This window comes from Salmo salar, unplaced genomic scaffold (genome assembly GCF_905237065.1).
Source record: "Salmo salar unplaced genomic scaffold, Ssal_v3.1, whole genome shotgun sequence".
Taxonomy (NCBI): Eukaryota; Metazoa; Chordata; class Actinopteri; order Salmoniformes; family Salmonidae; genus Salmo; species Salmo salar.
Window position 1 is genome coordinate 5748 of NW_025549424.1, and position 27349 is coordinate 33096.

At 40.7% G+C, this 27349-nt stretch overlaps 1 protein-coding gene and 1 long non-coding RNA gene across 2 annotated transcripts; one reads left to right on the forward strand and one right to left on the reverse strand.

Moving 5' to 3' along the window:
* LOC123738269 (GRB2-associated-binding protein 1-like) lies at positions 1-22830 on the reverse strand (the record flags this gene model as incomplete). Its single annotated transcript, XM_045713318.1, has 3 exons — positions 22540-22830; positions 1261-1389; positions 1-189 (listed from the first exon to the last, which is right to left on the reverse strand). Coding segments are annotated over exons 1-3 (393 nt in total), but the record flags the coding sequence as incomplete, so codon positions are not given.
* A 1094-nt stretch (positions 22831-23924) lies between these two features.
* On the forward strand, positions 23925-26561 carry LOC123738270 (uncharacterized). The gene is made up of 3 exons (XR_006767474.1): positions 23925-24204; positions 26094-26284; positions 26497-26561. It is a non-coding gene; the product is annotated as an uncharacterized lncRNA (long non-coding RNA).
* The last annotated feature ends 788 nt before the right edge of the window (positions 26562-27349 follow it).

Consider the following 27349-nt stretch of genomic DNA (forward strand, 5'->3'; position numbering starts at 1 on the left):
TGTGTGTGTGTGTGTTGTCATACCATGGTCAGTAGGGTTGAATCCACACAGGTCACAGATACACCTGACCCATGTGTTCATGTCCTCCTCACTGTCGGCCACCAGGTAGAATACCCTCTCCACTGTCCGCACGTCAAACACATAGCTACTGTCCAAATCCTTTTTATTAAAGGTTAGGCCTGCATCCACCTAGGAGAGAGGGAGAAGAGACACAGAGAGAGAGAAGAGAGAAAGAGAGACAGAGACAGAGAGAGAAGAGAGAAGAGAGAGAGAGAGAGAGAGAGAGAGAGAAGAGAGATAAAGAAGACAGAGAAGAGAGATAGAGAGCGAAGACAGAGAAGAGAGATAGAGATAGAGAGAGAAGAGACAGAGAGAAGAGACAGAGAGAAGAGAGTAAAGACAGAGAGAGAGACAGAGAGAGAGTGTAAAGACAGAGAGAGAGACAGAGAGAGAGTGTAAAGACAGAGAGAGAGACAGAGAGAGACAGAGAGAGAGACAGAGAGAGAGAAGAGACAGAGAGAGAGTGTAAAGACAGAGAGACAGAGAGAGAGTGTAAAGACAGAGAGAGACAGAGAGAGAGTGTAAAGACAGAGAGAGAGACAGAGAGAGAGAAGAGAGAGAGAGTGTAAAGACAGAGAGAGAGACAGAGAGAGAGAAGAGACAGAGAGAGAGTGTAAAGACAGAGAGACAGAGAGAGTGTGTAAAGACAGAGAGAGAGACAGAGAGAGAGAAGAGACAGAGAGAGAGTGTAAAGACAGAGAGACAGAGAGAGAGAGAAGAAACAGAGAGTGTAAAGACAGAGAGAGAAGAGACAGATTTTACATCATTGATGATAGTGATTTGGATCAGGATAGTAGCTTAATGGAGTTTCCTTTTGTTATGTTGTAATTTGTAATGACATTGTTAGTGGGTGGAGGTGTTCTCTCATTAATTACAAACCGGCTGGTTCACACCCTGAATCCTGACTGGCTGAAAGCTGTGGTATATCAGACCGTATTCCACGGGGTATGACAAAAACATTTATTTTTACTATTCTAATTCGGTTGGTAACCAGTTTATATCAGCAATCAGGCACCTCGGGAATTTGCGGTATATGGCCAATATACTACGGCTAAGGTTTGTTCTTAGGTCCGACGCAACGCGGAGTATACAGCCTGTTCACAGAGGCTCATGTTGATGATGCGTACAGTACAGTATAGTGTATTACCTGTTCACAGAGGCTCATGTTGATGATGCGTACAGTACAGTATAGTGTATTACCTGTTCACAGAGGCTCATGTTGATGATGCGTATGGGTTTGCGTGCGTGGTCATGTTTGTAGTATTCTAGAACGTCAGGGTCTCCGGTCAGTCGACCGCTCCTCAGAACAAACCAACGCCTCTTCCACGCCTAGAGAGGAGGAAAGGAGAGGGAGGGGAGAGAAAGAGAGTGAGGGGAGGAGGAGAGAGAGGGGAGAGGAGGGAGGGGGAGAGGAGCGAGGAGAGAGAGGGGAGAGGAGGGAGGAGAGAGGGGGAGAGGAGGGAGGAGAGAGAGGGGGAGAGGAGGGAGGAGAGAGAGATAGAAGAGCGAGAGATGACAGATTAAGACCGTCATTGCAACGTCAACAGCTAAACACATTTTAATACCTTGGTCTTTTTTCAATCCTAATAATGAAATGACTCATGAACCTTCAGAAAACGTCGAGTCTAGATGACATCGCTCAATCCGACTCAGCTAAAATCAACTATCTTTGTCTCTCTTGCTGTAATTTGAGTTGACTGCACAAATATAATCTCATAAAAAGGCCTTTTCACAATGGTAACTGTATTACACACACACACACACACGCACGCACACACACACACGCGCACACGCACACGCACACACACACACACACGCACACACACACACACACACACACACACACACACACACACACACACACACACACACATTTCTCAGTCCTTTAGAGCTGGTGTTGCCTCACGCCAGGCATTGTGGGTATGGGTCGACCCCATCTCCCATGAACATTCCACACGATGATATATTTCAGCCATGATTCAATAGGCAGTGGACAACCAAGACTTAGTGCGGTGTGTGTGTGTGTGTGTGTAGGAGTGTGTGATTTATTGACACTTTAGTCATTTGTACGTGAGAAGCACAGCATGCCATGGTACAGCATGACACATTCACACATACACACCTACATACCTACACACACACACACACACACACCAATGGGGGCGAGCGTCCAGCCCTACAGAACATTTAAACCAGGCCGATGTCTGAGGAAGGCCTGGAAGATTGTCAAGGAGTTCAAACACATTTTAATAGTTAGCCGAGCCAAAGCCTGTTTACTCTGTTACCATCTGGCAAATGGTATGGCAGCATCGGACCTTCTACGAACGGGCAATCAGACCGTTGGAAACCTTAGCTGTCTACCTGCTCAGACCTGCTATTCATCTGCACCTTAGAGACAATTCCTATTGATACTTGTGTATTCTACTACCTCCAGTTATTACTATGCTACTACTGTATTCTACCTCCACCAGTTATTACTATCCTACTACTGTATTCTACCACTACCAGTTATTATTATCCTACTACTGTATTCTACCGCTACCAGTTATTACTATGCTACTACTGTATTCTACCTCCACCAGTTATTACTATGCTACTACTGTATTCTACCACTACCAGTTATTATTATCCTACTACTGTATTCTACCGCTACCAGTTATTACTATGCTACTACTGTATTCTACTACCTCCAGTTATTACTATGCTACTACTGTATTCTACCACCAGCAGTTATTACTATGCTACTACTGTATTCTACCTCCACCAGTTATTACTATGCTACTAATGTATTCTACCTCCACCAGTTATTACTATGCTACTACTGTATTCTACCTCCACCAGTTATTACTATGCTACTACTGTATTCTACCTCCACCAGTTATTACTATGCTACTACTGTATTCTACCTCCACCAGTTATTACTATGCTACTACTGTATTCTACCGCTACCAGATATTACTATGCTACTACTCTATTCTACCATCTCCAGTTATTACTATGCTACTACTGTATTCTACCACTACCAGTTATTACTATGCTACTACTGTATTCTACCGCTACCAGTTATTACTATGCTACTACTGTATTCTACCATCTCCAGTTATTACTATGCTACTACTGTATTCTACCATCTCCAGTTATTACTATGCTACTACTGTATTCTACCGCTGCCAGTTATTACTATACTACTAATGTATTCTACCATCTCCAGTTATTACTATGCTACTACTGTATTCTACCGCTACCAGATATTACTATGCTACTACTGTATTCTACCACTACCAGTTATTACTATGCTACTACTGTATTCTACCGCTACCAGATATTACTATGCTACTACTGTATTCTACCATCTCCAGTTATTACTATGCTACTACTGTATTCTACCGCTACCAGTTATTACTATGCTACTACTGTATTCTACCACTACCAGTTATTACTATGCTACTACTGTATTCTACCACTACCAGTTATTACTATGCTACCACTGTATTCTACTACCTCCAGTTATTACTATGCTACTACTGTATTCTACTACCACCAGTTATTACTATGCTACTACTGTATTCTACCACTACCAGTTATTACTATGCTACTACTGTATTCTACCACTACCAGCTATTACTATGCTACTACTGTATTCTACCACTACCAGTTATTACTATGCTACTACTGTATTCTACCGCTACCAGATATTACTATGCTACTACTGTATTCTACCACTACCAGTTATTACTATGCTACTACTGTAATCTACCACCACCAGTTATTACTATGCTACTACTGTAATCTACCACCACCAGTTATTACTATGCTACTACTGTATTCTACCACTACCAGTTATTACTATGCTACTACTGTATTCTACCACCACCAGTTATTACTACGCTATTACTGTATTCTACCATCTCCAGGTATTACTATGCTACTACTGTATTCTACCACCACCAGTTATTACTATGCTACTACTGTATTCTACCGCTACCAGTTATTACTATGCTACTACTGTATTCTACCGCTACCAGTTATTACTATGCTACTACTGTATTCTACCACCACCAGTTTTTTACTCTGCTACTACTGTATTCTACCGCTACCAGTTATTACTATGCTACTACTGTATTCTACCACCTCCAGTTATTACTATGCTACTACTGTATTCTACCACCTCCAGTTATTACTATGCTACTACTGTATTCTACCGCTACCAGATATTACTACGCTACTACTGTATTCTACCGCTAGCAGTTATTATTATGTTACTACTGTATTCTACCACCACCAGTTATTACTATGCTACTACTGTATTCTACCGCTACCAGTTATTACTATGCTACTACTGTATTCTACCACCTCCAGTTATTACTATGCTACTACTGTATTCTACCTCCACCAGTTATTACTATGCTACTACTGTATTCTACCACCACCAGTTATTACTACGCTAGTACTGTATTCTACCATCTCCAGGTATTACTATGCTACTACTGTATTCTACCACCACCAGTTATTACTATGCTACTACTGTATTCTACTACCTCCAGTTATTACTATGCTACTAATGTATTCTACCTCCACCAGTTATTACTATGCTACTACTGTATTCTACTACCTCCAGTTATTACTATGCTACTACTGTATTCTACTACCTCCAGTTATTACTATGCTACTACTGTATTCTACCATCTCCAGTTATTACTATGCTACTACTGTATTCTACTACCTCCAGTTATTACTATGCTACTACTGTATTCTACTACCTCCAGTTATTACTATGCTACTACTGTATTCTACCTCCACCAGTTATTACTATGCTACTACTGTATTCTACCACCACCAGTTATTACTACGCTAGTACTGTATTCTACCATCTCCAGGTATTACTATGCTACTACTGTATTCTACCACCACCAGTTATTACTATGCTACTACTGTATTCTACTACCTCCAGTTATTACTATGCTACTACTGTATTCTACCACTACCAGTTATTACTATGCTACTACTGTATTCTACCGCTACCAGTTATTACTATGCTACTACTGTATTCTACCACTACCAGTTATTACTATGCTACTACTGTATTCTACCATCTCCACTTATTACTATGCTACTACTGTATTCTACCGCTGCCAGTTATTACTATGCTACTACTGTATTCTACTACCTCCAGTTATTATTATCCTACTATTGTATTCTACCGCTACCAGTTATTACTATGCTACTACTGTATTCTACTACCTCCAGTTATTATTATCCTACTACTGTATTCTACCGCTACCAGTTATTACTATGCTACTACTGTATTCTACCGCTACCAGTTATTACTATGCTACTACTGTATTCTACCACTACCAGTTATTACTATGCTACTAATGTATTCTACCTCCACCAGTTATTACTATGCTACTACTGTATTCTACCTCCACCAGTTATTACTATGCTACTACTGTATTCTACCACCAGCAGTTATTACTATGCTACTACTGTATTCTACCTCCACCAGTTATTACTATGCTACTACTGTATTCTACCTCCACCAGTTATTATTATGCTACTACTGTATTCTACCACCAGCAGTTATTACTATGCTACTACTGTATTCTACCTCCACCAGTTATTACTATGCTACTAATGTATTCTACCTCCACCAGTTATTACTATGCTACTACTGTATTCTACCTCCACCAGTTATTACTATGCTACTACTGTATTCTACCTCCACCAGTTATTACTATGCTACTACTGTATTCTACCTCCACCAGTTATTACTATGCTACTACTGTATTCTACCGCTACCAGATATTACTATGCTACTACTCTATTCTACCATCTCCAGTTATTACTATGCTACTACTGTATTCTACCACTACCAGTTATTACTATGCTACTACTGTATTCTACCGCTACCAGTTATTACTATGCTACTACTGTATTCTACCATCTCCAGTTATTACTATGCTACTACTGTATTCTACCATCTCCAGTTATTACTATGCTACTACTGTATTCTACCGCTGCCAGTTATTACTATACTACTAATGTATTCTACCATCTCCAGTTATTACTATGCTACTACTGTATTCTACCGCTACCAGATATTACTATGCTACTACTGTATTCTACCACTACCAGTTATTACTATGCTACTACTGTATTCTACCGCTACCAGATATTACTATGCTACTACTGTATTCTACCATCTCCAGTTATTACTATGCTACTACTGTATTCTACCGCTACCAGTTATTACTATGCTACTACTGTATTCTACCACTACCAGTTATTACTATGCTACTACTGTATTCTACCACTACCAGTTATTACTATGCTACCACTGTATTCTACTACCTCCAGTTATTACTATGCTACTACTGTATTCTACTACCACCAGTTATTACTATGCTACTACTGTATTCTACCACTACCAGTTATTACTATGCTACTACTGTATTCTACCACTACCAGCTATTACTATGCTACTACTGTATTCTACCACTACCAGTTATTACTATGCTACTACTGTATTCTACCACCTCCAGTTATTACTATGCTACTACTGTATTCTACTACCACCAGTTATTACTATGCTACTACTGTAATCTACCACCACCAGTTATTACTATGCTACTACTGTATTCTACCACTACCAGTTATTACTATGCTACTACTGTATTCTACCACCACCAGTTATTACTACGCTATTACTGTATTCTACCATCTCCAGGTATTACTATGCTACTACTGTATTCTACCACCACCAGTTATTACTATGCTACTACTGTATTCTACCGCTACCAGTTATTACTATGCTACTACTGTATTCTACCGCTACCAGTTATTACTATGCTACTACTGTATTCTACCACCACCAGTTTTTTACTCTGCTACTACTGTATTCTACCGCTACCAGTTATTACTATGCTACTACTGTATTCTACCACCTCCAGTTATTACTATGCTACTACTGTATTCTACCACCTCCAGTTATTACTATGCTACTACTGTATTCTACCGCTACCAGATATTACTACGCTACTACTGTATTCTACCGCTAGCAGTTATTATTATGTTACTACTGTATTCTACCACCACCAGTTATTACTATGCTACTACTGTATTCTACCGCTACCAGTTATTACTATGCTACTAATGTATTCTACCATCTCCAGTTATTACTATGCTACTACTGTATTCTACCACTACCAGTTATTACTATGCTACTACTGTATTCTACCACCTCCAGTTATTACTATGCTACTACTGTATTCTACCGCTACCAGTTATTACTATGCTACTACTGTATTCTACCACCTCCAGTTATTACTATGCTACTACTGTATTCTACCGCTACCAGATATTACTACGCTACTACTGTATTCTACCACCACCAGTTATTACTATGCTGTTGAGAAGAAGTTGTCAGTAATCATTTCACTGTACTATTGAGGAGAAGTTGAAATTAAGCATTTCACTGTACATTTCACAGCTCAAACACGAGACGTATGTGGCAAGGTCTTCAGACAATCACGGATTACAAAAAGAAAACCAGCCCCGTCGCGGACATCGACGTCTTGCTCCCAGACAAATTAAACAACTTCTTTGCTTTGAGGACAATACAGTGCCGCCGACACGGCCCGCTACCAAAGACTGTGGGCTCTCCTTCTCCGTGGCCAACGTGAGTAAAACATTTAAATGTGTTAACCCTCGCAAGGCTGCCAGCCCCGACAGCATCCCTAGCCGTGTCCTCAGAGCATGCGCAGACCAGCTGGCTGGTGTGTTTACAGACATATTCAATCAATCCTTATCCCAGTCTGCTGTCCCCACATGCTTCAAGATGGCCACCATTGTTCCTGTTCCCAAGAAAACTAAGGTAACTGAGCTAAATGACAAACACCATATTACCCTCCAAACTCATCATTAAGCTTGAGACCCTGGGTCTCGACCCCGCTCTCTGGGTCCTGGACTTCCTGACGGGCCGCCCCCCAGGTGGTGAAGGTAGGAAACAACATCTCCACTCCGCTGATCCTCAACACTGGGGCCCCACAAGGGTGCGTTCTCAGCCCTTTCCTGTACTCCCTGTTTACCCACGACTGCGTGGCCATGCACGCCTCCAACTCAATCATCAAGTTTGCAGACGACACTACAGTGGTAGGCTTACAACCACGAGATGGCCTACAGGGAGGAAGTGAGGGCCCTCGGAGTGTGGTGTCAGGAAAATAACCTCTCACTCAAAGTCAACCAAACTAAGGAGATGATCTGCCACGCCTGCTACCGCTCTCTCCCCCCGCCGTGGCGCTCGAGGGCACCAGGCTGCCCTGCGTTACGCACACCTGCCTTCCCTCACATCACGCGTTTCAGCGATATTGGACTCACCTGGACTCACTCACCTGTTTATTACCTCCCCTATATTTGTCAGTTCCCCAGCTGCTGCATTGTTTGTCACATGTCCTTGTGCTGACGCTGTTCCTGTCTTGTTCTATGTCTATTCCCGAACAAATGTCTGACTCCCGTGCACGGCTTCTCCTGTCCGGCGTCGGCTCTTACATGATTGTGGACTTCAGGAAACAGCAGAGGGAGCAGCCCCTATCTACATTGACGGGACAGTAGTGGAGACGGTGGAGAGTTTTAAGTTCCTCGGCGTACACATCACGGACAAACTGAAATGGTCCACCCACACAGACAGCATGGTGAAGAAGGCGCAGCAGCGCCTCTTCAACCTCGGGAGGCTGAAAAAATGTGGCTTGTCACCAAAAACACTCACTAACTTTTACAGATGCACAATTGAGAGCATCCTGTCTGGCTGTATCACCGCCTGGTACGGCAACTGCTCCGCCCTCAACAGCAAGGCTCTCCAGAGGGTAGTGAGGTCTGCACAACGCATCACCGGGAGCAAACTACCTGCCCTCCAGGACACCTACAACACCCGATGTCACAGGAAGGCAAAAATATCATCAAAGACAATTACCACCCGAGCCACTGCCTGTTCACACTGCTATCATTCAGAAGGCGAGGTCAGTACAGGTGCATCAAAACTGGGACCGAGAGACTGACAGCTTCTATCTCAAGGCCATCAGACTGTTAAACAGCCATCACTAACACAGAGAGGCGGCTGCCTACCTACAGACTTGATTTCATTTTCCACTTTAATAAATAGAACACTAGTCACTTTAGTAATGGCACTATAAGAATGTTTACATATCTCGCAATACTCATCTCATATGTATATACTGTATACTGTATCCTTCACTATCTATTCTTTACTATCTATTGTATCTTAGCCTCTCTGTTACTGCTCATCCATATAGTTTATATTTATATATTCTCATCCCATTCCTTTACTAGACTGTGTGTATTAGGTTTGGATGTGGAGTTGTTAGATATTACCTGTTAGATACTGCTGCACTGTCTCGTCTAGAAGCATAAACATTTCACTACACCCGCAATAACATCTGCTAACCACGTGTTCAGTATGTGACTAATAAAATTTGATTTCATGTGATAGTATTAACAAGTAGTAGAAGCAGATAGCAGTAACAGATATTAGACAGTAGTAACAGATAGTAGTAACAGATAGTAGTAGTAGTAGTAACAGATAGTAGTAGTAACAGATAGTAGTAGTAGTAGTAACAGATAGTAGTAGTAACAGATAGTAGTAGTAGTAACAGACAGTAGTAGTAGTAGTAGTAGTAGTAACAGATAGTAGTAGTAACAGATAGTAGTAGTAGTAGTAACAGATAGTAGTAGTAACAGATAGTAGTAGTAGTAACAGACAGTAGTAGTAGTAGTAGTAGTAGTAACAGATAGTAGTAGTAGTAACAGATATTAGTAGTAGTAGTAGTAGTAGTAACAAATCGTAGTAGTAGTAGTAGTAGTAGTAGTAACAGATAGTAGTAGTAGTAGTAGTAGTAGTAGTAGTAGTAGTAGTAACAGATAGTAGTAGTAGTAACAGATAGTAGTAGTAGTAGTAGTAGTAACAGATAGTAGTAGTAGTAGTAGTAGTAGTAACAGATCGTAGTAGTAGTATTAGTAGTAATAACAGATATTAGTAGTAGTAGTAGTAGTAGTAGTAGTAGTAGTAGTAGTAGTAGTGGTAGTAACATATAGTAGTAGTAGTAGTAACAGATAGTAGTAGTAGTAGTAACAGATAGTAGTAGTAGTAGTAGTAGTAGTAGTAGTAGTAGCAACAGATAGTAGTAGTAACAGATAGTAGTAGTAACAGATAGTAGTAGTAGTAGTAACAGATAGTAGTAGTAGTAGTAGTAGTAGTAACAGATAGTAGTAGTAGTAGTAACAGATAGTAGTAGTAGTAGTAGTAGTAACAGATAGTAGTAGTAGTAGTAACAGATAGTAGTAGTAGTAGTAGTAGTAGTAACAGATAGTAGTAGTAGTAGTAGTAGTAACAGATAGTAGTAGTAGTAGTAGTAATAACAGATAGTAGTAGTAGTAGTAGTAGTAGTAGTAACAGATAGTAGGAGTAGTAGTAGTAGTAACAGATAGTAGTAGTAGTAGTAGTAGTAACAGATAGTAGTAGTAACAGATAGTAGTAGTAGTAGTAGTAGTAGTAGTAACAGATAGTAGTAGTAGTAGTAGTAGTAGTAGTAGTAGTAGTAGTAGTAACAGATAGTAGTAGTAGTACTAGTAACAGATAGTAGTAGTAACAGATAGTAGTAGTAACAGATAGTAGTAGTAATAGTAACAGATAGTAGTAGTAGTATTAGTAGTAGTAACAGATAGTAGTAGTAGTAGTAACAGATAGTAGTAGTAGTAGTAGTAACAGATAGTAGTAGTAGTAGTAGTAGTAGTAGTAGTAGTAACAGATAGTAGTAGTAACAGATAGTAGTAGTAGTAGTAGTAGTAACAAATAGTAGTAGTAGTAACATATAGTAGTAGTAGTAGTAGTAGTAGTAGTAGTAACAGATAGTAGTAGTAGTAGTAGTAGTAGTAACAGATAGTAGCAGTAGTAGTAGTAGTAGTAGTAGTAACAGATAGTAGTAGTAGTAGTAGTAACAGATAGTAGTAGTAGTAGTACCATATAGTAGTAGTAGTAGTAGTAGTAGTAGTAACAGATAGTAGTAGTAATAGTAGTAGTAGTAGTAGTAGTAGTAGTAGTAACAGATAGTAGTAGTAGTAGTAGTAGTAGTAGTAACAGATAGTAGTAGTAGTAGTAGTAGTAGTAGTAGTAACATATAGTAGTAGTAGTAGTAGTAACAGATAGTAGTAGTAGTAGTAGTAGTAGTAACAGATAGTAGTAGTAGTAGTAGTAGTAGTAGTAACAGATAGTAGTAGTAGTAGTAGTAGTAGTAACAGATAGTAGTAGTAGTAGTAGTAGTAACAGATAGTAGTAGTAGTAGTAGTAGTAACAGATAGTAGTAGTAGTAGTAGTAGTAGTAGTAGTAACAGATAGTAGTAGTAGTAGTAGTAGTAGTAGTAGTAACAGATAGTAGTAGTAGTAGTAGTAACAGATAGTAGTAGTAGTAACAGATAGTAGTAGTAGTAGTAGTAGTAGTAGTAGTAGTAGTAACAGATAGTAGTAGTAGTAGTAGTAGTAGTAACAGATAGTAGTAGTAGTAGTAGTAGTAGTAACAGATAGTAACAGATGTAGTAGTAGTAGTAGTAACAGATAGTAGTAGTAGTAGTAGTAACAGATAGTAGTAGTAGTAGTAGTAGTAGTAGTAGTAGTAGTAACAGATAGTAGTAGTAACAGATAGTAGTAGTAGTAGTAGTAGTAACAAATAGTAGTAGTAGTAACATATAGTAGTAGTAGTAGTAGTAGTAGTAGTAGTAGTAGTAACAGATAGTAGTAGTAGTAGTAGTAGTAACAGATAGTAGTAGTAGTAGTAGTAGTAGTAACAGATAGTAGTAGTAGTAGTAGTAACAGATAGTAGTAGTAGTAGTACCATATAGTAGTAGTAGTAGTAGTAGTAGTAGTAGTAGTAACAGATAGTAGTAGTAATAGTAGTAGTAGTAGTAGTAGTAGTAGTAACAGATAGTAGTAGTAGTAGTAGTAGTAGTAACAGATAGTAGTAGTAGTAGTAGTAGTAGTAGTAACAGATAGTAGTAGTAGTAGTAGTAACAGATAGTAGTAGTAGTAGTAGTAGTAGTAGTAACAGATAGTAGTAGTAGTAGTAGTAGTAGTAGTAGTAACAGATAGTAGTAGTAGTAGTAGTAGTAGTAGTAACAGATAGTAGTAGTAGTAGTAGTAGTAACAGAGTAGTAGTAGTAGTAGTAGTAGTAGTAACAGATAGTAGTAGTAGTAGTAGTAGTAGTAGTAGTAACAGATAGTAGTAGTAGTAGTAGTAGTAAAAGAGTAGTAGTAGTAACAGATAGTAGTAGTAGTAGTAGTAGTAGTAGTAGTAGTAGTAGTAACAGATAGTAGTAGTAGTAGTAGTAGTAGTAGTAGTAACAGATAGTAGTAGTAGTAGTAGTAGTAGTAACAGATAGTAGTAGTAGTAGTAGTAGTAGTAACAGATAGTAGTAGTAGTAGTAGTAGTAGTAGTAGTAACAGATAGTAGTAGTAGTAGTAGTAGTAGTAGTAGTAGTAGTAACAGATAGTAGTAGTAGTAGTAGTAGTAGTAGTAGTAGTAGTAGTAGTAGTAGTAGTAACAGATAGTAGTAGTAATAGTAGTAGTAGTAGTAGTAGTAGTAGTAGTAACAGATAGTAGTAGTAGTAGTAGTAGTAGTAGTAACAGATAGTAGTAGTAGTAGTAGTAGTAGTAGTAGTAACATATAGTAGTAGTAGTAGTAGTAACAGATAGTAGTAGTAGTAGTAGTAGTAGTAGTAACAGATAGTAGTAGTAGTAGTAGTAGTAGTAGTAACAGATAGTAGTAGTAGTAGTAGTAGTAGTAACAGATAGTAGTAGTAGTAGTAGTAGTAACAGATAGTAGTAGTAGTAGTAGTAGTAACAGATAGTAGTAGTAGTAGTAGTAGTAGTAGTAGTAACAGATAGTAGTAGTAGTAGTAGTAGTAGTAGTAGTAACAGATAGTAGTAGTAGTAGTAGTAACAGATAGTAGTAGTAGTAACAGATAGTAGTAGTAGTAGTAGTAGTAGTAGTAGTAGTAGTAGTAGTAGTAGTAGTAGTAGTAGTAGTAACAGATAGTAGTAGTAGTAGTAGTAGTAGTAACAGATAGTAACAGATAGTAGTAGTAGTAGTAGTAACAGATAGTAGTAGTAGTAGTAGTAACAGATAGTAGTAGTAGTAGTAGTAGTAGTAGTAGTAGTAGTAACAGATAGTAGTAGTAACAGATAGTAGTAGTAGTAGTAGTAGTAACAAATAGTAGTAGTAGTAACATATAGTAGTAGTAGTAGTAGTAGTAGTAGTAGTAGTAGTAGTAACAGATAGTAGTAGTAGTAGTAGTAGTAGTAACAGATAGTAGTAGTAGTAGTAGTAGTAGTAACAGATAGTAGTAGTAGTAGTAGTAACAGATAGTAGTAGTAGTAGTACCATATAGTAGTAGTAGTAGTAGTAGTAGTAGTAGTAGTAACAGATAGTAGTAGTAATAGTAGTAGTAGTAGTAGTAGTAGTAGTAGTAACAGATAGTAGTAGTAGTAGTAGTAGTAGTAGTAACAGATAGTAGTAGTAGTAGTAGTAGTAGTAGTAACAGATAGTAGTAGTAGTAGTAGTAACAGATAGTAGTAGTAGTAGTAGTAGTAGTAGTAACAGATAGTAGTAGTAGTAGTAGTAGTAGTAGTAGTAACAGATAGTAGTAGTAGTAGTAGTAGTAGTAGTAACAGATAGTAGTAGTAGTAGTAGTAGTAACAGATAGTAGTAGTAGTAGTAGTAGTAGTAGTAACAGATAGTAGTAGTAGTAGTAGTAGTAGTAGTAGTAACAGATAGTAGTAGTAGTAGTAGTAGTAAAAGATAGTAGTAGTAGTAACAGATAGTAGTAGTAGTAGTAGTAGTAGTAGTAGTAGTAGTAGTAACAGATAGTAGTAGTAGTAGTAGTAGTAGTAGTAGTAACAGATAGTAGTAGTAGTAGTAGTAGTAACAGATAGTAGTAGTAGTAGTAGTAGTAGTAACAGATAGTAGTAGTAGTAGTAGTAGTAGTAGTAGTAACAGATAGTAGTAGTAGTAGTAGTAGTAGTAGTAGTAGTAGTAACAGATAGTAGTAGTAGTAGTAGTAGTAGTAGTAGTAGTAGTAGTAGTAGTAGTAACAGATAGTAGTAGTAGTATGTGACCAATAAAATGTTGATTCGATTTTGATTCGAGAGCTTGTCAGTAAACATTTCACTGTTTGTTTATACCTGCTGTATCCTCTGTTTGTGAATAATACACACACACACACACACACACACACACACACACACACACACACACACACACACACACACACACACACACACACACACACACACACACACACTGCGGCTGATTTCTTTGCTGAAAGGGAAAATACCTCTATAGTTTCATTGCATCATTCAGCGACCACGCTGCCAAAGATAATATCCAGGCCTGGTATGTGTGTGTGTGTGTGTGTGCACAGATTGTTCTAGCATTGCAGTAACAGTCTTAATCTGGCCATAACTAATGCTAAGAGTGTTTCTCAACAGTTTCACTGAGACACTCCCCAAACTTTACTCAGCAACGTGTGTCAAAGGGTTTTATTCTGTAGTGCACATACACACACACACACACACACACACACACACACACACACACACACACACAACAGGATATGTTCACTGGAAGTGAAGGCCGCAAGACAGGAAAGAGTGGTTTGGTGTGGGGGGGGTCTCTGCCTAAATGACATAGACCCTAAACCAGGAATGGTTTCCTCTTCTCTCTATCTCTCTCTGTCTCTGTTTGTCTCTGTCTCTCTGTCGCTCTGTCGCTCTGTCTCTGTGTGTCTCTCTGTCTGTCTCTCTCTGTTTCTCTCTCTGTCTGTCTGTCTGTCTGTCTGTCTGTCTGTCTGTCTGTCTGTCTGTCTGTCTGTCTGTCTGTCTGTCTGTCTGTCTGTCTCTGTTTGTCTCTGTCTCTGTGTGTCTCTCTGTTTGTCTCTGTCTCTGTGTGTCTCTCTGTTTGTCTCTGTCTCTCTCTCTGTCTGTCTCTCTGTTTGTCTCTGTCTCTCTGTCTGTCTGTCTCTCTGTCGCTCTGTCTCTGTCTGTCTCTCTGTCTCTGTCTGTCTCTCTGTTTGTCTCTGTCTCTCTGTCGCTCTGTCTCTCTGTCTGTCTGTCTCTCTGTCTCTCAGTCGCTCTCTCTGTCTCTCTGTTTGTCTCTGTCTCTGTCGCTCTGTCTCTCTGTCTGTCTCTCTGTCTCTGTCTGTCTCTCTGTTTGTCTCTGTCTCTCTGTCGCTCTGTCTCTCTGTCTGTCTCTCGCTGTCTCTCTGTCTGTCTCTCTGTCTGTCTGTCTGTCTCTGTTTGTCTCTGTCTCTGTCTCTCTGTCTGTCTCTCTCTCTGTCTCTCTCTCTCTCTCTCAATTCAATTTCAATTCAATTTTAAGGGCTTTATTGGCATGGGAAACATATGTTAACATTGCCAAAACAAGTGAAATAGATCATAAACAAAAGTGAGATAAACAATAGAAAAATTAACAGTAAATATATCACTCACACAAGTTCCAAAAGAATAGAAACATTTCAAATGATATAAATATATCATATATATAGCCTGATATAAATAATATAATAAATATAAATATATATTATATTCAAATGGACGCCTGAGTGGCACAGTGGTCTAAGGCACTGAATCTCAGTGAAAGAGGCATCACTACAGTCCCTGGTTCAATTCCAGGCTGTATTACATCAGGCTGTGATTGGGAGTCCCATCGAGCGTCGCACAATTGGCCCAGCGTCGTCTGGGTTTGGCCGGGGTGGGCCGTCATTGTAAATAAGAATTTGTTCTTAACTGACTTGCCTAGTTAAATAGAAGGTTAAATATTATGTCTATATACAGTGTTGTAATGATGTGCAAATAGTTAAAGTACAAAAGGGAAAATAAATAAACATAAATATGGGTTGTATTTATAATGGTGTTTGTTCTTCACTGGTTGCCCTTTTCTTGTGGCAACAGGTCACACATCTTGCTGCTGTGATGGCACGCTGTGGTATTTCACCCAGTAGATATGGGAGTTTATCAAAATTGGGTTTGTTTTCAAATTCTTTGTGGATCTGTGTAATCTGTGGGAAATATGTGTCTCTAATATGGTCATACATTTGGCAGGAAGTTAGGAAGTGCAGCTCAGTTTCCACCTCATTTTGTGGGCAGTGTGCACATAGCCTGTCTTCTCTTGAGAGCCAGGTCTGCCTACAGCGGCCTTTCTCAATAGCAAGGCTATGATCACTGAGTCTGTACATAGTCAAAGCTTTCATTAAGTTTGGGTCAGTCACAGTGGTCAGGTATTCTGCCACTGTGTACTCTCTGTTTAGGGCCAAATAGCATTCTAGTTTGCTCTGTTTGTTAATTCTTTCCAATGTTTCAAGTAATTATCTTTCTGTTTTCTCATGATTTGGTTGGGTCTAATTGTGTTGCTGTCCTGGGGCTCTGTGGGGTCTGTTTGTGTTTGTGAACAGAGCCCCAGGACCAGCATGCTTAGGGGACTCTTCTCCAGGTTCATCTCTCTGTACAGTAGGTGATGTCTCTCTCTCTCGCTCTTCTGTCTCTCACTCACTCACTCTCTCTCCCTACTGTCTCTCTCTTCTCTCTCTCTCTCTCTTCTCTCGCTTTCTCTCCCTTCCTCCATCTTCGAGTGGTGATGTGTTTTCCAGTCAGAACCCGCAATGACATTACACCTGAACAGGAAGTAGACACAATAAAACTCAAAATAGCCCCCATCCCTTCCTGTCCACAGTCAAAAATAAGTCAGGAGATGTGGCTGTGTTGTCTTAAAGGGGAGCAACAGGGCCCATAAAGGGGAGGCCCATATCTCTACAAACCTTCTCAGTTCTAGGTCATAACTCCTATCCTGAGACACTTGATGAATACCAGTGGTGTAAAGTACTAAAGTAAAAAATACTTTAAAGTACTACATAAGTAGTTTTTGGGGGTATCTGTACTTTACTTTAATATTTATATTTTTGACAACTTTTACTTTTACTTCACTACATTCCTAAAGAAAATAATGTACTTTTTACTCCGTACATTTTCCCTGACACCCAAAAGTACTCGTTAGGTTTTGAATGATTAGCAGGACAGAAAAATGGTCCAATTCACGCACTTATCAAGAGAACATCCCTGGTCATCCCTACTGCCTCTGATCTGGCAGACTCACTAAACACAAATGCTTCCTTTGCAAATTATGTCTGAATGTTGGAGTGTGACCCTGGCTATCCGTCTGGTTTGCAATGCCCCTCCTGGAGGCACAAAAATACACACACACACACACACACACACACACACACACACACACACACACACACACACACACACACACACACACACACACACACACCAGGAGGTCTGTTTAAAAGCCTATTTTAACCTCATAATGTGTTAATGTCGTTCAGGGTAGCAGCCTACAGGAGTACAATCCTATATATACACTAAATTCAAGAAGAGTATTTTCCTGCTTGAGTTGAACGTGACTTGTGGGAGATAAAGTTTTACCATAGTCTGTAGTGAGAGAGAGAGAGAGAGAGAGAGAGAGAGAGAGAGAGAGAGAGAGAGAGAGAGAGAGAGAGAGAGAGAGAGAGAGAGAGGAAAACACTGACTAGGTACAGACTCAGCGAGCACAGTATGGCTATAGAGACTGGTCGTTACAGACAAACCTGGCTGCCCAAAGAGGACAGTCTGGCTATAGAGACCGGTCGTCACAGACAAACCTGGCTGCCCAGAGAGAACAGGCTGGCTGCCCAGAGAGGACAGTCTGGCTATAGAGACCGGTCGTCACAGACAAACCTGGCTGCCCAGAGAGGACAGGCTGTGCTCACTCTGCTCCAGGGGAGAGGTAGAGACAGAGCTGCATTTCCTATTACACTGTGACAAATACTCAGACCTAAGAGAATATTTATTTCCCAAAATTATAATTCAATACAAAGAATTTGAAACTATAAAAGATGAGGAAAAAAATCAAATATTTATTGGGTGAAAAGCCAAAATGTGCAGTTTTGGCAGCCATATATGTGTCCCCCTGCCACAACCTGAGGGACAGCCAGTGAAAAGTGCAATGTAATGTGGATAATATTTCCCATCTTGTTTAGTTTAGTCTTTCATACCAGGTCATGTGTCTTCTCAGTCATGTTGACACTGGTCTACTACCATTGCTTTAATGTATTGTTGTTCTGATTAATATTGTTGTTGTTGTTGTTGTTAATGGTAATCCCATGTCCACTACTACTATTATTACTGCTGTTGGTCACACCATTTATTTATATATAAATATATATTTTTTCTTTTTCTATATGTACACTTTGACAATGTAAGTAATAATGAACTTACCATGTCAATAAAGTCAATTGAATTGAATAGAGAGAGAGAGAGAGAGAGAGAGAGAGAGAGAGAGAGAGAGAGAGAGAGAGAGAGAGAGAGAGAGAGAGAGCTATACAACTTGAGAGGGACTGTCACGTCCAGACCATAGAAAGCTGTTATTTTCCTAGTTTAGTTTTTCTATGTTGTCATGTTCTAGTTTTGTATTTCTATGTTGGGTTTTGTTTGGGAGGATCTCCAATTAGAAGCAGCTGGTCATCGTTGTCTCTAATTGGAGATCATACTTAAGTAGGTGTTTTTTTTCCACCTGGGTTTGTGGGAGATTGTCTTTGAGTGAGTGTATGTTGCACCGCTTCGACACGGTTTGTTGTTTTGTTATTCAGTTTATTTATATGTATTGCATAGTTTCCACAGTGAAAATAAAATGTGGAACGACACACACACGCTGCACGTCGGTCCGCTCCTTCCTACGACAACCGTGACAGGGAAAGCAGTGTGCCTTCACACAAAAAGTTATAAATATTCCAATCATTCAGGGTTGAGAGTGACGCACTAGAATCTACTGCTACTGTGGTCATCCAATAGAATAGATGAAGCTAACTGCTTTACCAGTGAATACTGCATCACTCAGACCCTGTTATACAGAGATATGGCTCAGACCCTGTTATATAGAGATATGGCTCAGACCCTGTTATATAGAGATATGGCTCAGACCCTGTTATACAGAGATATGGCTCAGACCCTGTTATATAGAGATATGGCTCAGACCCTGTTATATAGAGATATGGCTCAGACCCTGTTATACAGAGATATGGCTCAGACCCTGTTATATAGAGATATGGCTCAGACCCTGTTATATAGAGATATGGCTCAGACCCTGTTATATAGAGATATGGCTCAGACCCTGTTATACAGAGATATGGCTCAGACCCTGTTATACAGATATATGGCTCAGACCCTGTTATATAGAGATATGGCTCAGACCCTGTTATATAGAGATATGGCTCAGACCCTGTTATATAGAGATATGGCTCAGACCCTGTTATACAGAGATATGGCTCAGACCCTGTTATATAGAGATATGGCTCAGACCCTGTTATACAGAGATATGGCTCAGACCCTGTTATATAGAGATATGGCTCAGACCCTGTTATACAGAGATATGGCTCAGACCCTGTTATATAGAGATATGGCTCAGACCCTGTTATATAGAGATATGGCTCAGACCCTGTTATATAGAGATATGGCTCAGACCCTGTTATACAGAGATATGGCTCAGACCCTGTTATATAGAGATATGGCTCAGACCCTGTTATACAGAGATATGGCTCAGACCCTGTTATATAGAGATATGGCTCAGACCCTGTTATACAGAGATATGGCTCAGACCCTGTTATATAGAGATATGGCTCAGACCCTGTTATATAGAGATATGGCTCAGACCCTGTTATACAGAGATATGGCTCAGACCCTGTTATATAGAGATATGGCTCAGACCCTGTTATATAGAGATATGGCTGTTATAAAGAGATATGGCTCAGACCCTGTTATATAGAGATATGGCTCAGACCCTGTTATATAGAGATATGGCTCAGACCCTGTTATATAGAGATATGGCTCAGACCCTGTTATATAGAGATATGGCTCAGACCCTGTTATATAGATATATGGCTCAGACCCTGTTATACAGAGATATGTCTCAGAACCTGTTATATAGAGATATGGCTCAGACCCTGTTATATAGAGATATGGCTCAGACCCTGTTATACAGAGATATGGCTCAGATATGGCTCAGACCCTGTGATATAGATATATGGCTCAGACCCTGTGATATAGAGATATGGCTCAGACCCTGTTATACAGAGATATGGCTCAGACCCTGTTATATAGAGATATGGTGTAAGGAGTGAGGAGACCAGGTGTGAGGAATGAGGAGACCAGGTGTGAGGAATGAGGAGACCAGGTGTGAGGAGACCAGGTGTGAGGAGTGAGGAGACCAGGTGTGAGGAGACCAGGTGTGAGGAGACCAGGTGTGAGACCAGGTGTAAGGAGTCAGGAGACCAGGTGTGAGGAATGAGGGGACCAGGTGTGAGGAGTCAGGAGACCAGGTGTGAGACCAGGTGTGAGGACTGAGGATTCCAGGTGTGAGACCAGGTGTAAGGAGTCAGGAGACCAGGTGTGAGACCATTTGTGAGGAGTCAGGAGACCAGGTGTGAGACCAGGTGTGAGGAGTGAGGATTCCAGGTGTGAGACCAGGTGTAAGGAGTGAGTAGACCAGGTGTGAGACCAGGTGTGAGACCAGGAGTGAGGAGACCACTGTAGTATTGAGTTGAAGAAACAAATATAATAAGGTTTACCTTACTCACAAATGTTCAACATTTTTATTGGGTTATTGGTTTAACTATCACTATTTACTTTACCCAAGTGCTTAATTCTATAGATTAATTAAAACCCTCTATCTGAGAGATCTACTGCAGCCCTCATCCTCCACATACAACACCCATTCACTCCCCCCTATCTGAGATATCTACTGCAGCCCTCATCCTCCACATACAACACCCGTTCTGCCAATCACATTCTGTTAAAGGTCCTCAAAGCACACACATCCCTGGGTCGCTCGTCTTTTCACTTTGCTGCAGCTAGCGACTGGAACGAGCTGCAACAAACAACTCAAACTGGACAGTTTTATCTCCATCTCTTCATTCAAAGACTCAATCATGGACACTCTTACTGACAGTTGTGGCTGCTTTGTGTGATGTATTGTTGTCTCTACCTTCTTGCCCTTTGTGCTGTTGTCTGTGCCCAATAATGTTTGTACCATGTTTTGTCCTGCTACCATGTTGTGTTTCTACCATGTTGTTGTCATGTTGTGGTTCTACCATGTTGTGTTGCTACCATGTTGTTGTCATGTTGTGTTGCTACCATGTTGTTGTCATGTTGTGTTGCTACCATGTTGTTGTCATGTTGTGGTGCTACCATGTTGTTGTCATGTTGTGTTGCTACCATGTTGTGTTTCTACCATGCTGTGTTGTCATGTTGTGTTTCTACCATGTTGTGTTGCTACCATGTTGTTGTCATGTTGTGTTGCTACCATGTTGTTGTCATGTTGTGTTGCTACCATGTTGTGTTTCTACCATGTTGTTGTCATGTTGTGTTTCTACCATGTTGTGTTGCTACCATGTTGTTGTCATGTTGTGTTGCTACCATGTTGTTGTCATGTTGTGCTTCTACCATGTTGTTGTCATGTTGTGTTCCTACCATGTTGTTGTCATGTTGTGTTGCTACCATGTTGTTGTCATGTTGTGTTCCTACCATGTTGTTGTCATGTTGTGTTTTTCTACCATGTTGTTGTCATGTTGTGTTCCTACCATGTTGTTGTCATGTTGTGTTGCTACCATGTTGTTGTCATGTTGTGTTGCTACCATGTTGTTGTCATGTTGTGTTGCTACCATGTTGTTGTCATGTTGTGTTGCTACCATGTTGTTGTCATGTTGTGTTCCTACCATGTTGTTGTCATGTTGTGTTGCTACCATGTTGTTGTCATGTTGTGTTGCTACCATGTTGTTGTCATGTTGTGTTCCTACTATGTTGTTGTCATGTTGTGTTTTTCTACCATGTTGTTGTCATGTTGTGTTCCTACTATGTTGTTGTCATGTTGTGTTCCTACTATGTTGTTGTCATGTTGTGTTCCTACCATGTTGTTGTCATGTTGTGTTGCTACCATGTTGTTGTCATGTTGTGTTCCTACCATGTTGTTGTCATGTTGTGTTCCTACCATGTTGTTGTCATGTTGTGTTGCTACCATGCTGTGTTGTCATGTATTGCTGCCTTGCTATGCTGTCGTCTTTGGTCTGTCTTTATGTAGTGTTGTGGTGTCTCTCTTGTCCTGATGTATGTTTTGTCCTACATATTTATTTATTTGTATTAAAAAATGTTTAATCCCAGCCCCCCTCCCCACAGGAGGCCTTTTGCCAGGCCGTCATTATTAAATAAGAATTTGTTCTGAACTGACTTTCCTAGTTAAATAAAGGTTAAATAAATAATAAAAAAAGAGCTAAAATCTAAACTGTTATGAATATTAAAATGCTCTATACGCGCTTATAACAATACTTACATAGCGCCGTAACTTCTTCTCCGGCGGTGACTTCCTCAGCCAGCCGGCGCACACCACGTCCGCTCCTCCGCTCATCCTGTCCTCCTCAGTGATACGCAATATAACTTATATTGATCCGATATTCAAACCAAAACCGCAGGATCCGATCGATAAGTCTATAGGCTGTTGAGAGTTAATAAGATCGACTGGATCCGGACGCGATGTTCTGGTCACGACATAGCGAAACTCATACGGCAGGTTGGGCAGTTGTCAAAAATCACAGCGGTCTGTCTGGTGCAATGCTCCAATAGGTTTTTAAAATCCTCGGAAGTCATAAATATCCTCAAAAACAACTGAACAATCCACTTTTCGCCACAGAAATCTGTGAAGAGTATTTTTTATTTTCTTTCTCTTTCCACCACCGTAACGTTCATTTAGGATCTTGTTCAGTGGTTTCAGCCTCTGAAACGGTGGAAGGGACAAGGTAGGTTTATCAAACGTAAATCCTTAAAGGAAAGTAGCTGAGGAGAATACGTTCCCTCCAATCTAATCACGCAACCCGAAGAGATTGTTGTCGAGGCGTTTTACGTTTCCTTCCCACCTTCCTCTAGTTTAACTCGTTCTCTCGCACCTCCCTCTGGCTCAGCAAGGAGTGAGAGACAGACCCACGAAGAATTTGAAAACAAATCCAACGTTGATAAACTCCCATATCTACTGGGTGAAATACCACAGTGTGTCGTCACAGCAGCAAGATGTGTGACCTGTTGCCACAAGAAAAGGGCAACCAGTGAAGAACAAACACCATTGTAAATACAACTCATATTTATGTTTATTTATTTGTGTACTTTAACTATTTGCATATCGTTACAACACTGTATATAGACATAATATGACATTTGAAATGTCTTTATTCTTTTGGAACTTTTGTGAGTGTAATGTTTACTGTTAATTTTTTATTGTTTATTTCACTTTTGTTTATTATCCATTACTTGGCAATGTTAACATATGTTTCTCATGCCAATAAAGCCCCTAAAATGGAATTGAGAGAGAACCATAGGGAAAGAGGTAGGAAGAGAGAGAGCGGGAGAAAGAAGTAAGTCAGCTGGGGTGGTATTCCCGCTCTAAGCCAGTCTTCTCAGCAATATTTACATTTCAAGTCATTTAGCAGACGCTCTTATCCAGAGCGACTTACAGACGAGTGCATACATTTTTACATACTTGCCCCCCCCGTGGGAATCGAACCCACAACCCTGGCGTTGCAAGCGCCATGCTCTACCAACTGAGCTACAGTGGGGATATGGGCATCTTTAGGTCCATTTCAAGGAACCCCGAGAGGTGGAGCTATGGGATTTGTAGCCTAACCTACTGTATTTGGTTACATAATTGATATTCCTGTATTCTATTCTATTGTTCTGTTCTACAGTGTCTGTTTTACTGTATTGTTATTTTATATTATTTTCTATTCTCAGTTCACTTGTCCTTTACGCCTGTCCTTTCTGCCTCCATACTTTTCATTGAAGCAACAATAATTTCCTGAAGTAATGAGGGGAGGAAGCATGATGTTGATAACAGACCCGGGTCCAAACTACAAAGGTCGTCCAGCGCGACACCTCCTGCTCGGTCCCGCGGAGCTTCAACTAAACTTTCCGTTCAAACTGTTGAATTTTCCTCCAGGATTTCTGTTGGGTAAGTTTTCACACAACGAGCGATATCTAAAATGTTTTAAAGTATTCGGGAATGGTTATGAGTTGAAGAATAACGGATGTTAGGTAATTAATGAAAATGTCATTCCCCCAACCCCAACTACATTCTGTGTCCTGTATGTTAAATCCTCCTACAACTTCCAGATTGGACTTCAAATGTTGGCTCATGTTCAACAACTTTACATGTTAAGTGAGTTGAGCAGGCAAATATAACATGGATAGTTTGTTGGTTTCACGATTCCACAACACTGGTTTTTACAAGACTTTTAGTGAGAACATGCTTCGTGTTGACCAACAGGGGGCACCGTTGTATTACTAACTAGAGAGGGACTAGTACTGAGCCTTATGCGAACTTCCTGGTCCCGTCCCTCAAATCAGTGAGTCAACACAGGAAGGAGCAATGGATGGACAGTTCACAGTATGGATGAATGATGAGTAGTCGACGGGATATGAATAGAAGATGTATTTTCCACGTTAGCTATCAATTTGAAAGAGGGAACTTTAGCATAAAACCCACATTGGAAAACTGAGATTCCGCAAATAACATATCAAAAGTGGCTTATTTGACGCCAACCCAACTACAGTAGTTACTAATGATATAAAATTGCTAATGTACGATTTAAAAGGTGGATTTTATCACGTAAAGTCAACTTTATACATTTCTATCCCGGGACCGTTCAATTTTCAACTCACCCACTCAGCAATTCTCCATAAATCTACTGTGGATTACCCAGAATCCTCTACCTTTATCACTTGAGTGTATTAGACAAAGGAGGTGGCGTAATACATTTACATTTACGTCATTTAGCAGACGCTCTTATCCAGAGCGACTTACAAATTGGTGGATTCACCTTATGATATCCAGTGGAACAACCACTTTACAATAGTACATCTATATTTTTTTGGGGGGGGGGAGAGTAGGGGGGGGGTTAGAAGGATTACTTTATCCTATCCCAGGTATTCCTTGAAGAGGTGGGGTTTCAGGTGTCTCCGGAAGGTGGTGATTGACTCCGCTGTCCTGGCGTCGTGAGGGAGCTTGTTCCACCATTGGGGTGCCAGAGCAGCGAACAGTTTTGACTGGGCTGAGCGGGAACTGTGCTTCCTCAGAGGTAGGGAGGCGAGCAGGCCAGAGGTGGATGAACGGAGTGCCCTTGTTTGGGTGTAGGGCCTGATCAGAGCCTGAAGGTACGGAGGTGCCGTTCCCCTCACAGCTCCGTAGGCAAGCACCATGGTCTTGTAGCGGATGCGAGCTTCGACTGGAAGCCAGTGGAGAGAGCGGAGGAGCGGGGTGACGTGAGAGAACTTGGGAAGGTTGAACACCAGACGGGCTGCGGCGTTCTGGATGAGTTGTAGGGGTTTAATGGCACAGGCAGGGAGCCCAGCCAACAGCGAGTTGCAGTAATCCAGACGGGAGATGACAAGTGCCTGGATTAGGACCTGCGCCGCTTCCTGTGTGAGGCACGGTCGTACTCTGCGAATGTTGTAGAGCATGAACCTACAGGATCGGGTCACCGCCTTGATGTTAGTGGCATTTTATGGAGGAATTTAACAGCGTAATTACACTGTTACACTTCCAACACAGCGACAGCGTCAGATTGCGCGAAAATGTTACTCAGCATCAGCTGGATCTGTCTGCAACAAAAGTTCCAACATTCACCTTCTGCGAACATTTCTGTTAAACCCCGTCTACAGCATACAGTTTGACGCAAACGTTCGATAAATCCAACAACATACGCACCACACAGAACGCAACGCAATGCTGCGAGGCAAACGCAGCGTTTTTCATTGGAAACGAATGTAATTCTGGTGTACCAAAAATGCAATGACGCTGTAAATGTGATCGACAGCGTCAAATGATGTGTGTGTTTACAGGTAAAAACCAGGTGTGAATAGCTCTGTAATGTGATGAAGCAGAGAGGAGGAGGAGGAGGATAAGAAAGAGAGGATGAAGGTGAATTCTCACCACCTAACCTCCCTGTCTAAGGGCCCTGCTAGCAGCTTCGACAGAGAGGGGAGACTGCGGGTGGGGCGGGAGACACAGGGTGGACAAGGGAGACCACAGGGTGAGTGCTACACACACTACACACACACACACACACACACACACACACACACACACACACACACACACACACACACACACACACACACACACACACACACACACACACACACACACACACACACACACACACTGCACACACACTCACAAATATACTCAAACACACAAAAAGCAGGTACACACTCATACACACTTTTTCACTCTCTCTGTCAGGCATGTGTGAGAGATGGTGTCGTTTGAGAGGAAACCTCCTCTTCATCATGAAGACACCTCAACAGGTGAGAGAGAGAGAGAAGTTTACATACACCTCAACAGGTGAGAGAGAGAGAGAAGTTTACATACACCTCAACAGGTGAGAGAGAGAGAGAAGTTTACATACACCTCAACAGGTGAGAGAGAGAGAGAAGTTTACATACACCTCAACAGGTGAGAGAGAGAGAGAAGTTTACATACACCTCAACAGGTGAGAGAGAGAGAGAAGTTTACATACACCTCAACAGGTGAGAGAGAGAGAGAGAGACGTACAGTTGAAGTCGGAAGTTTACATACACCTTAGCCAACTACATTTAAACTCAGTTTTTCACAATTCCTGACATTTAATCCTAGTAAAAATTCCCTGTCTTACGTCAGCTATGATCACCACTTTATTTTAAGAATGTGAAATGTCAGAATAATAGTAGAGAGAATGATTTATTTCAGCTTTCATTTCTTTCATCACATTCCCAGTGGGTCAGAAGTTTACATACACTAAATTAGTATTTGGTAGCATTGCCTTTAAATAGTTTAACTTGGGTCAAATGTTTTGGGTAGCCTTCCACAACCTTCCCACAATAAGTTGGGTGAATTTTGTCCCATTCCTCCTGACTGAGCTGGTGTAACTGAGTCAGGTTTGTAGGCCTCCTCACTCGCACACGGTTTTTCAGTTCTGCCCACAAATGTTCTATAGGATTGAGGTCAGGGCTTTGTGATGGCCACTCCAATACTTTCACTTTGTTGTCCTTAAAACCTCTCTAGGGTATGTGGGACGAAATCGTCCCACCTACTCAACAGCCAGTGGAATCCCGTG